This window comes from Mizuhopecten yessoensis, unplaced genomic scaffold (assembly GCF_002113885.1).
Source record: "Mizuhopecten yessoensis strain PY_sf001 unplaced genomic scaffold, ASM211388v2 scaffold6113, whole genome shotgun sequence".
Taxonomy (NCBI): domain Eukaryota; kingdom Metazoa; phylum Mollusca; class Bivalvia; order Pectinida; family Pectinidae; genus Mizuhopecten; species Mizuhopecten yessoensis.
The window spans coordinates 217399-231505 of NW_018406386.1; the positions used below are offsets into that span (position 1 = coordinate 217399).

The following is a 14107-nucleotide window of genomic DNA, read 5'->3' on the forward strand; positions in this document are numbered from 1 at the left end:
CGGAAGTAGTTCGTTTTAAACCGGACCATCTGTAAACACAACTGCTGGCGTCTGCACATTGTCCTGAAGTTCGACGCTTTGTGTATATTTGTTTTCACTAAGTCGAGGCCATCAGACGGTATATCTAGTTGTCACAATGAGCAAGAGGAAAGCTCCCACATCTGATAATGTCAATTCGGAATTCTGCGACTTTTTAATGGGTAAACACACACTTGACACTCTCAGAGTGACTCTGCCGATTGAGCTGTATAGCTGTAAAGACCTATACTAGCTCTATTGACCTATCTGAAATAGGTCCTTTGAGCTATTTTTATGTGATTTTCTTTTTTAAGGAAAACGAAACAAAGTCGCTTTTAAAAGAAGATTTTATCATTAGGTTCATAACAAAAGACAGGCGAAATTTAACATAAATGAAAATAAACATGTATGCTTTTTGTAGTCAAAATGAAAATAAACATGTATGCTTTTTGTAGTCAACATTACCATAAATCTTATTATTTTATGCGACTTTGCTTTAATTTAATGAAAATTTAAATCTGAGAAAATATAGCTCAATACAGCTATAATTTATAGGTGAATATAGCTATATAGGTCTTTATAGCTATATAGCTCAATCGGCAGTGTACTGGACCTGACACACACACAAAACAATCTCTAAACACCACAATATCAATCTGTCAATTGGACATATTATTCTATAATTATTGTACATTAAGAACATGTTGCGACTGAGAAAAATATCATTTATGTAGATGTTTTAGTAGCCAATCTACAACAAATTACAAAGTTAAAATGTTGGTCTATTAAAGTGCTCAAAACAGTGAGTACATAAGCGTCGCTTTAATCTCCTACAAACACTATAGGTTTTCTCACTCCCAGTTTGTCGAATAAAATTAACTATTTTGAATATGATAAACATCATAATGTAACCAACCATCTCTCGTTGGGGAACCACTCTTTCTCCCACAACCACTATAAGTTTCTCGTTGGATAGATCTGCTGAGTTGGTAAATATTTTTCTTGGTACTAGCAGTAGCTAGTGGATAACACTTGTGATAGTGTAGGTAAAAAAAATACCTAGCTAGAAAAGGAGGAATGATATAAAGATCCCAAATGTTGTAATGGGTGCAGCAAACTTTTACTTTGGTCAGTTTTGTGTCCCCAATTTTGGAGGGAGCTCGAGTTCCCACATTATATTTGCTACGTCTTCCAAAACATGTTGTGGGTAACAGCAGGTATATTCTTTTCTAAACCCACAACCTGCTCCAAAACTGTGCTTTGGCAGGGAAAATAATAGGAAAAGAAGTTAGGCTTCATTTGCCTACAATATTCTTGTGTGTTTGCATTGACGGATGACAAAATATACTGGGTCAGGACTGAAATCTATAGCTGGTTTTTGTTATGGGTTCATATTAAGAAAGATAAAAAGTGTCTTTACTAAAACTGCTTATTTATGCATGTTTTTTAAATCGTTTAATTTCACATGAAATATTTATAGAAATAAATAAGTCCTCAAAATTTCAATATAGTGATTTGATACCATTTCTTCATTTGCTCAAGTTTTACAACTTATGTCAATTAAAAAGAAGAGGACAAAGACACATTTATAAATTAATATTTTTCCTGGGCAAATTTTAGCCGACTTCTTTTGTCAGACTACTGTACAGATCACATACACATGTCTATAAATAACTTCATGCAAGGTCATGCAGTTCACATAGTCAGCTGTCATGAGATACAGCTTGATAAGCCATGGTGGCCAAGTGGTTAAAGACATCTGATAGTCTACAACCCTAGACCCCACCACTAGGTCCCCGGTTCTACATAGGGCAGTCGCCAGGTACTGGCCACAGGTCACTGGTTTTCCTCAGATTCCCCATTTTCCTCCACCACAAAACCCTGGTGCATCCTTATATGACCTTCTATAGCTGATTAGCTGTTAATAGGATGTAAAACACCAATTCAACCAGCTTGATGAAAAGGCACTCTAGATCTGAAACACATATCACTCCAAAACTGATACCTAGATGATATTAGGAGTTTATAGTCTAGGGAAATCATTTCTTTCTAACACAGCAAAAGATTGGAGCACTTTACTGGTAAATAACATTTAAAAAAATGATGTCTACTTTTTGAACAAACATGATTTAGTTGCTGTACGTGTAGCTATTAAAACTCATTATTGCAGTGTATTTATACACTGTACTCCTAAAGGACTGTATTGAACTGAAATAGTCTTGTATCAAATCAAATAGTACCATCGTGCCATATTGAACTAAACTTGCGCTCTAATGTGATCCATGTCCTGAATTAATGCAGTGCTGTCCCGGGAAACATACTTTCTACATGCACGTATACAGTTAATGGGCAATTGGGGTTTTAGTTTACTGTGATAAAGTTCTTTTAATCATGCATCCATATATCAATTGGAAGTTAGTTTTAGATAACCTATATAACACTATGTAATGAAACTGGAACCACACCACACAAAATACTTGTATGAGATGGTGATACATTATATGTAGATAAATACTTATGAGATTGTGATGCATTATAAGTATTATTATGAGATGGTGATGCATTATATGTAGATAAATACTTATGAGCTGATGATACATTATATATAGATAAATACTTATGAGATGGTGATGCATTATATGTAGATAAATACTTATGAGATGGCGATACATTATATGTAGATACTTGAAGGCACATTATAAATAATTACATTATGCTCCATTTTCCATTCTAATTAACAGAGTTGGCCAACTATGAAAAAAATGTGAATCGTGCAATGCACAAATACAATGTCTATAGAAAAGCAGCAGGAGTTCTGGCCAAACATCCGACACGAATCACCACAGGGAATGAGGCCAAAAAGCTTGTAAGTATCACACCAATCACCCTAATACGCATCATTACTTATTTTTCTGTTTTATTTGAAGTTGAAATCTTGTGTTACAAGATTATCAACAGTTATCTTGGAATAATTCATTTGAAAATCAATTTACACACCTGGATAGGAGGTGTCTTGTTGAAGTGAATTGGAAATATAAACAGTAGTAACAGGATTCTAAACCGCTTTGTGACGACCTACGAACTAGGTTGTGATAAAGCGGTATATAAGAACCTCAAATTATTATCATTATTAAAGGCCTTAATATTTATGTATTGGTTTTAATTCAATTTTTTTCCCCTAGGATGGAATTGGAGATAAAATCGGAAAAAAAATTGATGAATTTGTCAAGACAGGAAAACTAGTAAAGCTAGAAAAGGTAATTTAGATAAACTGATTGATATCTGCACATCAGAGTTCTGATTATAAACTTGTTGAAATACCAATGTACATGTGTAAAGAAATTTGTTTAATGGGAAAAAAGAGAACATTGTAATACTTTAACGTAACTGATATGGTCAATCAACGAGGGGTGTTACATCGATATAAAGTGTAAATTCCTGCTTCACCTGAAACATCAGGCAGAATATCAAGTTTTGTTACAGTCACAGAGATTGAACAGGGGAACATTAACATGAACAACAGGTAATGTTAGACCCATTATTGTATGAGTGTAACCGATTTGTGTTCATATGGCATGAACTTTGAAAAATGTTGTTCAATCTTTATATTTATATTTCATTTTTATTATTCATCTAAATATATATAGGTATTCACTTATATTTTCAATATTTAAGTGTCTGTATCGTCAGTGCAAACAAGATCCCTGGAACAGCTTAACTATATATAACGTCACTAAAATGTTTGCTTCTAACGGTTGTCTAACATTATTCGAGTGTGAGGAAGTGCTTCAAAATGACACTGATCAAATTGCATTGATAGCCAAGAACACAATATCTTCTGGTTATGTGGAAATGTGTAGCTATAACTGTTTATTTGTACTTCTAAAATGCTTTGCTCCAGAAACGATTACTGTTCTATTTTTCAGATACGAGCCGATGACACCAGTGTGGCCATTAACGCCTTGACTAAAGTGACTGGTATAGGGTAACGACACTAACATCATTTATTATGTCCTATTATAATGTAATAACGTTATTTTCTGGTCAATTCAAATGTCACTTCTTGCTGTAATTTTACTTGTGCTGTACTTCAATTCTGTATATCTTCATGCTGAAGCATTTCTTGGAATAAAATTCATTTAAATACATGTTTTCCAGAAAAGTTATATATATATTGAAATATTATTCGTAGATCAAACAGGGAATTTCTATTGTCTTCCTGTTACCAGGTACAAACTTCAGTGAGTTCCATGTAAACATCTGTAGAAATGAGAATGAATTCAGAATCTTTTTATTTTGGTACTTCACTAAAGGATCACACTTTGACAACACTGGCATTGTCCCTTAGGAGTGTTGTTTTCGTTAAATTCACTAGTGACTAGTGCCAATTAAAGGCTGAAGTTATCTGATTCTCAAAAAAAACTGAACAACTTCCGGAAATTATCAAATCCTGAATTCTGGTATTTTATTGAAATCCATAAGGCACCTTATTAAAGCAGGTGCCCATACTATGTCAAATATTGTAATGGTAGTAAGTTACCTAGGCTGCCACATTGTTAATAATTACATATCTAATACATTTATCTCTGCAGGCCTGCTGCAGCCCAGAAACTTGTACAGGAGGGCATTATGTCTGTGGAAGGTAGGATTTGTTATTTTGATTTTTGGACATACATATGTATGTGTATTTCCAGAGCCTTCTTAAAAAAAACATTACGAAATGAGTCAGTCACTGTACAGGGTTGCCTTTTAAGTTTCTTTGATTTCAACCTATTTCTAGTTGTCATGGAAAAGGCCAAAATATAAGATACCTAGTACATATGTACAAAGTACAAAATAATGTGATTAGTATACTTAGGTGTATACTTGTGTTTCTGGAGTATATCTCAAGAGCCATTACAGTCAAACTTCATACTCGAGTCAATCATACTACAGTGGGGTGAGTCAATCATACTACAGTGGGGTGAGTCAATCATACTACAGTGGGGTACAGTTTGGTATATGCACCTTTCTGATTTGGAGTTGATATGGATCAAGTGCACAACTTATGTACATATCTTAGTATCTATTTGTTTTCCTGAGCATATCATAGACACATTATAATTTTCAACATTCTAAAAGGGTATCTTTGAAGATGTTTAACTTTCTGAAATCAAGAAATTGTGATCAATGTGTTCCATTTGGTTTCCAGAGTAAACATCTAAAAAAGTATTACAAATTTGATGTTCAAACCTGCAACTCAAGTCAATTCTTATGGAAAGGGATATACCTTTTACTTTAAAAAAACCCCAAAATATGGGGGGATGGGAGTTATTTTATGCTTTCCAAATTAGTCACTTTAAGGTTACCTTCAATACAGCTTATCCTTACCATTTGATGCAAGGAGAGAACATGTTGTATGTTTTCTTGTTAATAAACATACAGGTTTTATCTTAAATGTTGATTTATCACATTATGTACTCTGTTATCCAACGTGATATTTTTTGGCGTATTAACCCATGTAATATGACCTATCAGCCCTGTGATTGGTTGTAAGTTTCAGTTGTTTTAATTGTGACCTCAGGCCTAGGACAAGTACATGACATCACAAACTTAGGCACTGGAGTCAAAATGGCGGCTTTTTACATTTCAAGGTTGCATGAAAATTGTCGTTTTACACGAAATAAGGCCACAAATCTTGATTATGTGATAAAAAGGATCTTATACTCATTTTCATTTCATATGAAATTTATGAAACTCATCACAAATTTTTCATTTAAGCTCCCCAGAGGCTTGCTAAATTGAAAAATTATTAAGACTCGTTTCATAAATCTCATATGAAATGGAAACTGATGTAAGATCCTATATTTATACCACAGGTAGATCACGTGACAGTTTGTTGTTTTGTTTAAAAAGAAAACAAGTTTTCTTTGTGTACAATAATTCCACTTGGAATATTACATTGTGTAGTACATTTGTATTCCAAAGTAACATTAAGTGTTAAACACTATATTTCAGATCTCAGGAAGCATACTGATAAACTCAACCATCACCAGCAGATTGGACTCAAGTGAGTGTATCCAGAGTTACCCTCTCCTAAGTTAATCAGCACTGGGGGACATTAACTTTCTACTGGTTACATACTTTGCAAACCCTTTTAAAATGTATACCAGTACTTAACCACACAGGCGATGGGAGATGGTCAAAATATCCTCATCTTCCTTAGGCCCCAGGTGTTGGAAAGTTTTATTTAAAGTCACTCTAGTATGGTGTGTTTCACCTGGTACAACACTTGTTACATTCTGATTTCCACTATTTGTCTAGTATAATGTAAGCATGCATGAAAATAAGAATTCAAAGACATTGTCATAACATTGTATTTATTCAGAATCTGAAATTGATAAAATGAATATTAATTTGTTTATTCCCAATAACCACACATATAATGTGGCACTAAGATGTCATTGATGTGATGAAGATTAGTTTCTTTTGAAAGAATTTGTTTCAATTTCAAATCCTCGATATCCAGGGGTTACGCTCACTCCATCCTCGATATCCAGGGGTTACGCTCACTTCATCCTCGATATCCAGGGGTTACGCTCACTTCATCCTCGATATCCAAGGGTTACGCTCACTTCATCCTCGATATCCAAGGGTTACGCTCACTTCATCCTCGATATCCAAGGGTTACGCTCACTTCATCCTCGATATCCAAGGGTTACGCTCACTTCATCCTCGATATCCAAGGGTTACGCTCACTTCATCCTCGATATCCAAGGGTTACGCTCACTTCATCCTCGATATCCAAGGGTTACGCTCACTTCATCCTCGATATCCAAGGGTTACGCTCACTTCATCCTCGATATCCAAGGGTTACGCTCACTTCATCCTCGATATCCAAGGGTTACGCTCACTTCATCCTCGATATCCAAGGGTTACGCTCACTTCATCCTCGATATCCAAGGGTTACGCTCACTTCATCCTCGATATCCAAGGGTTACGCTCACTTCATCCTCGATATCCAAGGGTTACGCTCACTTCATCCTCGATATCCAAGGGTTACGCTCACTTCATCCTCGATATCCAAGGGTTACGCTCACTTCATCCTCGATATCCAAGGGTTACGCTCACTTCATCCTCGATATCCAAGGGTTACGCTCACTTCATCCTCGATATCCAAGGGTTACGCTCACTTCATCCTCGATATCCAAGGGTTACGCTCACTTCATCCTCGATATCCAAGGGTTACGCTCACTTCATCCTCGATATCCAAGGGTTACGCTCACTTCATCCTCGATATCCAAGGGTTACGCTCACTTCATCCTCGATATCCAAGGGTTACGCTCACTTCATCCTCGATATCCAAGGGTTACGCTCACTTCATCCTCGATATCCAAGGGTTACGCTCACTTCATCCTCGATATCCAAGGGTTACGCTCACTTCATCCTCGATATCCAAGGGTTACGCTCACTTCATCCTCGATATCCAAGGGTTACGCTCACTTCATCCTCGATATCCAAGGGTTACGCTCACTTCATCCTCGATATCCAAGGGTTACGCTCACTTCATCCTCGATATCCAAGGGTTACGCTCACTTCATCCTCGATATCCAAGGGTTACGCTCACTTCATCCTCGATATCCAAGGGTTACGCTCACTTCATCCTCGATATCCAAGGGTTACGCTCACTTCATCCTCGATATCCAAGGGTTACGCTCACTTCATCCTCGATATCCAAGGGTTACGCTCACTTCATCCTCGATATCCAAGGGTTACGCTCACTTCATCCTCGATATCCAAGGGTTACGCTCACTTCATCCTCGATATCCAAGGGTTACGCTCACTTCATCCTCGATATCCAAGGGTTACGCTCACTTCATCCTCGATATCCAAGGGTTACGCTCACTTCATCCTCGATATCCAAGGGTTACGCTCACTTCATCCTCGATATCCAAGGGTTACGCTCACTTCATCCTCGATATCCAAGGGTTACGCTCACTTCATCCTCGATATCCAAGGGTTACGCTCACTTCATCCTCGATATCCAAGGGTTACGCTCACTTCATCCTCGATATCCAAGGGTTACGCTCACTTCATCCTCGATATCCAAGGGTTACGCTCACTTCATCCTCGATATCCAAGGGTTACGCTCACTTCATCCTCGATATCCAAGGGTTACGCTCACTTCATCCTCGATATCCAAGGGTTACGCTCACTTCATCCTCGATATCCAAGGGTTACGCTCACTTCATCCTCGATATCCAAGGGTTACGCTCACTTCATCCTCGATATCCAAGGGTTACGCTCACTTCATCCTCGATATCCAAGGGTTACGCTCACTTCATCCTCGATATCCAAGGGTTACGCTCACTTCATCCTCGATATCCAAGGGTTACGCTCACTTCATCCTCGATATCCAAGGGTTACGCTCACTTCATCCTCGATATCCAAGGGTTACGCTCACTTCATCCTCGATATCCAAGGGTTACGCTCACTTCATCCTCGATATCCAAGGGTTACGCTCACTTCATCCTCGATATCCAAGGGTTACGCTCACTTCATCCTCGATATCCAAGGGTTACGCTCACTTCATCCTCGATATCCAAGGGTTACGCTCACTTCATCCTCGATATCCAAGGGTTACGCTCACTTCATCCTCGATATCCAAGGGTTACGCTCACTTCATCCTCGATATCCAAGGGTTACGCTCACTTCATCCTCGATATCCAAGGGTTACGCTCACTTCATCCTCGATATCCAAGGGTTACGCTCACTTCATCCTCGATATCCAAGGGTTACGCTCACTTCATCCTCGATATCCAGGGGTTACGCTCACTTCATCCTCGATATCCAGGGGTTACGCTCACTTCATCCTCGATATCCAAGGGTTACGCTCACTTCATCCTCGATATCCAGGGGTTACGCTCACTTCATCCTCGATATCCCGGGGTTACGCTCACTTCATCCTCAATATCCAGGGGTTACGCTCACTTCATCCTCAATATCCAGGGGTTACGCTCACTTCATCCTCGATAGCCAGGGGTTACGCTCACTTTGGCTCTGCACCCCTGGGATATATCATAGCAAAATTGATGGCTCAGTGTGTACAACCTTGTGGGAGAGACGAGATTTGACCAGATTAGTGCAGTGATGCGTTGGCACACCCACAATATAAACAACAGATTAGTGCAGTGATGCGTTGGCACACCCACAATATAAACAACAGATTAGTGCAGTCAAGCGTTGGCACACCCACATTATAAACAACAGATTAGTGCAGTGATGCGTTGGCACACCCACAATATAAACAACAGAGTAGTGCAGTGATGCGTTGGCACACCCACAATATAAACAACAGATTAGTGCAGAGATGCGTTGGAACACCCACAATATAAACAACATATTAGTGCAGTGATGCGTTGGCACACCAACAATATAAACAACAGATTAGTGCAGTGATGCGTTGGCACACCAACAATATAAACAACAGATTAGTGCAGTGATGCGTTGGCACACCCACATTATAAACAACAGATTAGTGCAGTGATGCATTGGAACACCCACAATATAAACAACAGAGTAGTGCAGTGATGCATTGGCACACCCACAATATAAACAACAGATTAGTGCAGTGATGCATTGGAACACCCACAATATAAACAACAGATTAGTGCAGTAATGCGTTGGCACACCCACAATATGAACAACAGATTAGTGCAGTGATGCATTGATTGGCACACCCACAATATATAAACAACAGATTAGTGCAGTGATGCGTTGGCACACCCACAATATAAACAACAGATTAGAGCAGTGATGCATTGGCACACCCACAATATATAAACAACAGAAAACAATATTGTACAGACACTTTACTTATGATAATTTGTTTCCAGTACTTAAATCAATCACAATTAGTGGTCGGCTACTGTATACCTGTGTATACTGAGAACAATAAGTCGTCAGCTACTGTATACCTGTATATACTGAGAACGATTAGTGGTCAGCTACTGTATACCTGTGTACACTGAGAACAATTAGTTGTCAGCTACTGTATACCTCTGTACACTAAGAACAATAAGTGGTCAGCTACTGTATACCTGTGTATACTGAGAACAATAAGTGGTCAGCTACTGTATACCTGTGTACACTGAGAACAATTAGTGGTCAGCTACTGTATACCTGTGTACACTGAAAACAATTAGTGGTCAGCTACTGTATACCTGTGTACACTAAGAACAATTGGTGGTCAGCTACTGTATACCTGTGTATACTGAGAACAATAATAATAATATACAACATTTATATAGCGCCCTATATAATTTGTATAATTACTCTAAAGCGCTTTACAACATATGGATAATAGTAATGGTTATAATTGTGAAAACAAAAAACAAAGGCTTACAATAACTTTTATACATTTAAGCAAGCAATGTGCACTTAATTGAACAAATAAAAGGGTGGTATTTATATAACGTCTTTGCAAAGATTCTAAAATGCAGACGTGAAAAGGTGAGTTTTGATGTCCCTCTTGAACTTGGCCAGGGTATTGGACTTTCTAATTGCAGATGGTAAGCTATTCTACAACGTAGCTAAAACCCTCCTAAAGCATCTGTTTCCGTAGGTCACAGTACAAGAATTTGGGATACACAACAAAGATTCTGACTCCGACCGCAGTGATCGTGACGGCTGATACGGGGTAACAAGCTCCTGTATGTACTGAGGAGCTGTTCCATTCAGTGCCTTGTATGTGTACACCAGAATTTTGTACTGCGACCTGTATCGTACAGGTAACCAGTGCAACGAATAGAGCACAGGTGTGATGTGCTCTCTCTTTCGAGTACGAGTAACTAGCCTGCTGCAGTGTTCTGGACCCTCTGCAGACGACTAGTTAGTTTGTCAGATATACCACAGAGCAGGGCTTTACCATAATCCAACCGAGAGGTATCAAGTGAATGGACCAAAATCTTGCATGCATCTGCAGTTAGAAACTGCCGAATACAGCCGCTGTTCCTGATCTGGTAGTAACAGGATTTGGCAATAGCGTTCACTTAGACCACATTCAATATAGGTACATGCTATCTTAATCATATATGTTTAGAAGGATTTCGTTTTTTGCAGATATTATGAAGACTTTGAAAAAAGAATTCCGAGACATGAAGTCATTCAACTAAGGGTAAAATATTTTTTCTTTGTATGAACCTCAACCACGGAGTCCTTGTTATATAAGTCCGTGGTATGAACTAATGATTATATTCAAGCATGGGTTTGACGTGCGTTTCTGTGAAAGTCACATGATTTCTATATTTCACAGTACTCTCTTATTCTCAGATACATGTATTTAGATATTGATAAAGGTTGTTAGCTGATGAACATAATATTTAGAGAATTAGTTAGATAGTGGAGGGAGACCCATTACACATCTAGCACAGACTTCTGCTGTTTCACTTAAAGGGACCCGATATATTAATCGATTAAAAATCTTTTGATAAAAATACTTGATTGTAATTTTGAATCGCTCTGTACAAATTCACCCTTAAATAAAATAAAAACATTGTGATGACCTTTTCACTGAATGACTTGGTAGGTATAATAAACAGGTCACTGTAATAGTTTGTATTAAGACTAACTTTGGTTTCTAGGTCTGTTGCCTTTGATATCTGATTGTGAAATTAAATGGCATGTCATTAAATTGTGGTCATTGTGATTAATATTTCACCCCATTGGGGGTGAGGAAAAGGGATCTCAACCCTGAGGGGTGTAGGGTGTCTTCATCTCACCTTAAGGGTGTGAATAATTATATCCCCGCAACGAAGTTAGGGAGGTATACTGGAATCAAGGGTGTCTGGATGTCTGTCTGTCTGTCGTCCGCAGTAACTTGTCCGGAAAACTCCTCTTTAATTAACAGGTGGATTTCATTGAAACTCTGCATGAATGATCAGTATCTTATGTAGTTGTGCACCGGCATTTTAATTTGGGATTTTGACCTTTTTGATGGAGTTATACCCCTTTTGCGAAATACTTGTCCGTGCAACTCCTCTTTAACGATCAGGTGGATTTCATTGAAACTTTACATGAATGAGCAGTGTCTTATGTAGTTGTGCACCGTCATTTTAATTTGGGATTTCGACCCTTTTTGATATTTAATGCCGTTATATTGTCTGAATTTTAACATTTTTTTCTCTGTGTCTACTGGGGAGTACTCGCCATGGTGATAAATACATTTCATCATTGTCAGTGTTTAAGATAACTTTCTCATCAGTGCATTGTTATATAGTGATACTGATAATGGTAGGTTATATGTCAATTCTACTGCGTTGTAGACAAGCTATTGACACACCTTAGAACTAGTTGTTGATCGTTAGCGGTGATAATGTGTATTGTAATTTCTCACCTGCAGGATGCTGCTGTGAAGGAGATAAATACACTGGACAGTGAATACATGTGTGAAGTGTGCGGCAGTTTCCGTCGAGGTATGCTACTATCACAATATATCATTTAACTCTATATATTTAGATTAAAAACTCGATAAAATATTTAATTGATAAATGGAATATTTGATTTTTTTTTTTTTTGATAACAAAAAGAGAATAACACAATCTTCATTACCATGTCTGATGTTATATATTATATATATAAGTTTTTAAATTGTAAAAAATTATCTCCCTTTATGTCCAGGTGCTTCTTCCAGTGGTGACATAGATATTTTGTTGACTCATCCCTCGTTCACTTCCGAGTCAGGCAAAAAGGTACGTTATCCTAAGTAACAGTGGAGCAACATCTCAAGGTTCTCTAAATTAACAGGAACTATCTTTTTCACGATTTTGTTGTTGAAAATTTCATTGTTTACCCTTTAATAGTCTGTTCTAAATTACCCTTAAGATCTTCATTATTTCTGTTATTTTGATGGGAAAAAAATGCTGAAATAAGGTAATTCTTACAAACTGGAATAAGTCAAAAAAGGCGTTTTATGGATGTATCCCTTTAAATTTCACAGCCCAAGGTGCTGGCCCAAGTGGTAGAGAAGCTGGAGGCCAGTGGACTGGTCACCGACAGGCTCTCACTGGGAGATGTCAAGTTCATGGTCAGTTATAATCTTCACTTCAAGTTTTATAGCATTTTATTTCCTTGTAAATGAACATCATTGTATTGTTATGGTGGATCAAAAATAATTATTGCAATTAAAATCTAAATTAAAAATGTATTTTTACGTTATATATTTCTTGCTAAATGAACTTTATTATGATTGCAATTTTCGATATCAGTGAACATGAATTTTCATGCTACATAAAAAAGAAAACTGATGTAAGAAATATAACATTTACATTGATATGTTAGAGGCGTGGATACGGCTAGGAGGGGGATTGAAACGAAATTGTAAAACATTTTATGATGTTAGAAAGGAAGTTATCTGGGGGAACAGCAATATAAAATTCAAAGGAAAATCACTTGTTTACAAACACTGGGCTGATAGTAACATAATAACAATCGATGATATTATTAATAGACACGGGAAAATAGACGAACAAAACATATTGAATAAATTACAAGATACTAGAAATTGGATAAGTGAAATAAACACTTTAAAAAATGCAATACCAAAAACGTGGTTAGATTTATTAAAAACAAATGAATCAAGATGCACACAAGTAAAATGTAGCAAAGGATTTCTAACATATGATGGAAAACAGTATAAACAGATAGAAACTATTAATAATACATTTTTGTACAATGCGTTTATAGCAAAAAAGTGTATAAAAACGCACTCCATTGAAAAGTGGAAGAGAGTGCTGAACATAGCAGGATCACAACTTTTTAATGATTTGACTCAATTTATATTTTATAATCTGAAAGATAACCGTCATAAAATGTATAGATGGAAACTCTTTCAAAACATATTACCAAATAAAGTACTGCTAAATCAGTGGAAAATCGAGGATAATAATTTATGTAACATTTGTAATGTCACAGAGGATTATAGACATTACTTTATTGAATGTGACTATTTGAGTATATATTGGGCAAGAATAACAAAACTATTTAAAGGTGTTGGATATACAGTAAATATGCAAAATCTAAAATACATTGTAGTTGGTTACAAAATTAATTG

General features: G+C 37.1%; 1 protein-coding gene across 1 annotated transcript in view; it reads left to right on the forward strand.

Moving 5' to 3' along the window:
* The first annotated feature begins 5 nt into the window (after nucleotides 1–5).
* The window catches only part of LOC110451511 (DNA polymerase beta-like), a 20064-nt gene continuing 5962 nt past the window's right edge, over nucleotides 6–14107 (forward strand). The window contains exons 1-10 of the mRNA XM_021499573.1: nucleotides 6–200; nucleotides 2760–2884; nucleotides 3201–3275; nucleotides 3945–4003; nucleotides 4611–4660; nucleotides 6016–6067; nucleotides 11119–11173; nucleotides 12398–12470; nucleotides 12676–12746; nucleotides 12995–13081. Coding sequence (XP_021355248.1) covers nucleotides 137–200; nucleotides 2760–2884; nucleotides 3201–3275; nucleotides 3945–4003; nucleotides 4611–4660; nucleotides 6016–6067; nucleotides 11119–11173; nucleotides 12398–12470; nucleotides 12676–12746; nucleotides 12995–13081 — 711 coding nt within the window. The 5' untranslated portion in view covers nucleotides 6–136. The remainder of the gene's footprint in view (nucleotides 201–2759; nucleotides 2885–3200; nucleotides 3276–3944; nucleotides 4004–4610; nucleotides 4661–6015; nucleotides 6068–11118; nucleotides 11174–12397; nucleotides 12471–12675; nucleotides 12747–12994; nucleotides 13082–14107) is intronic.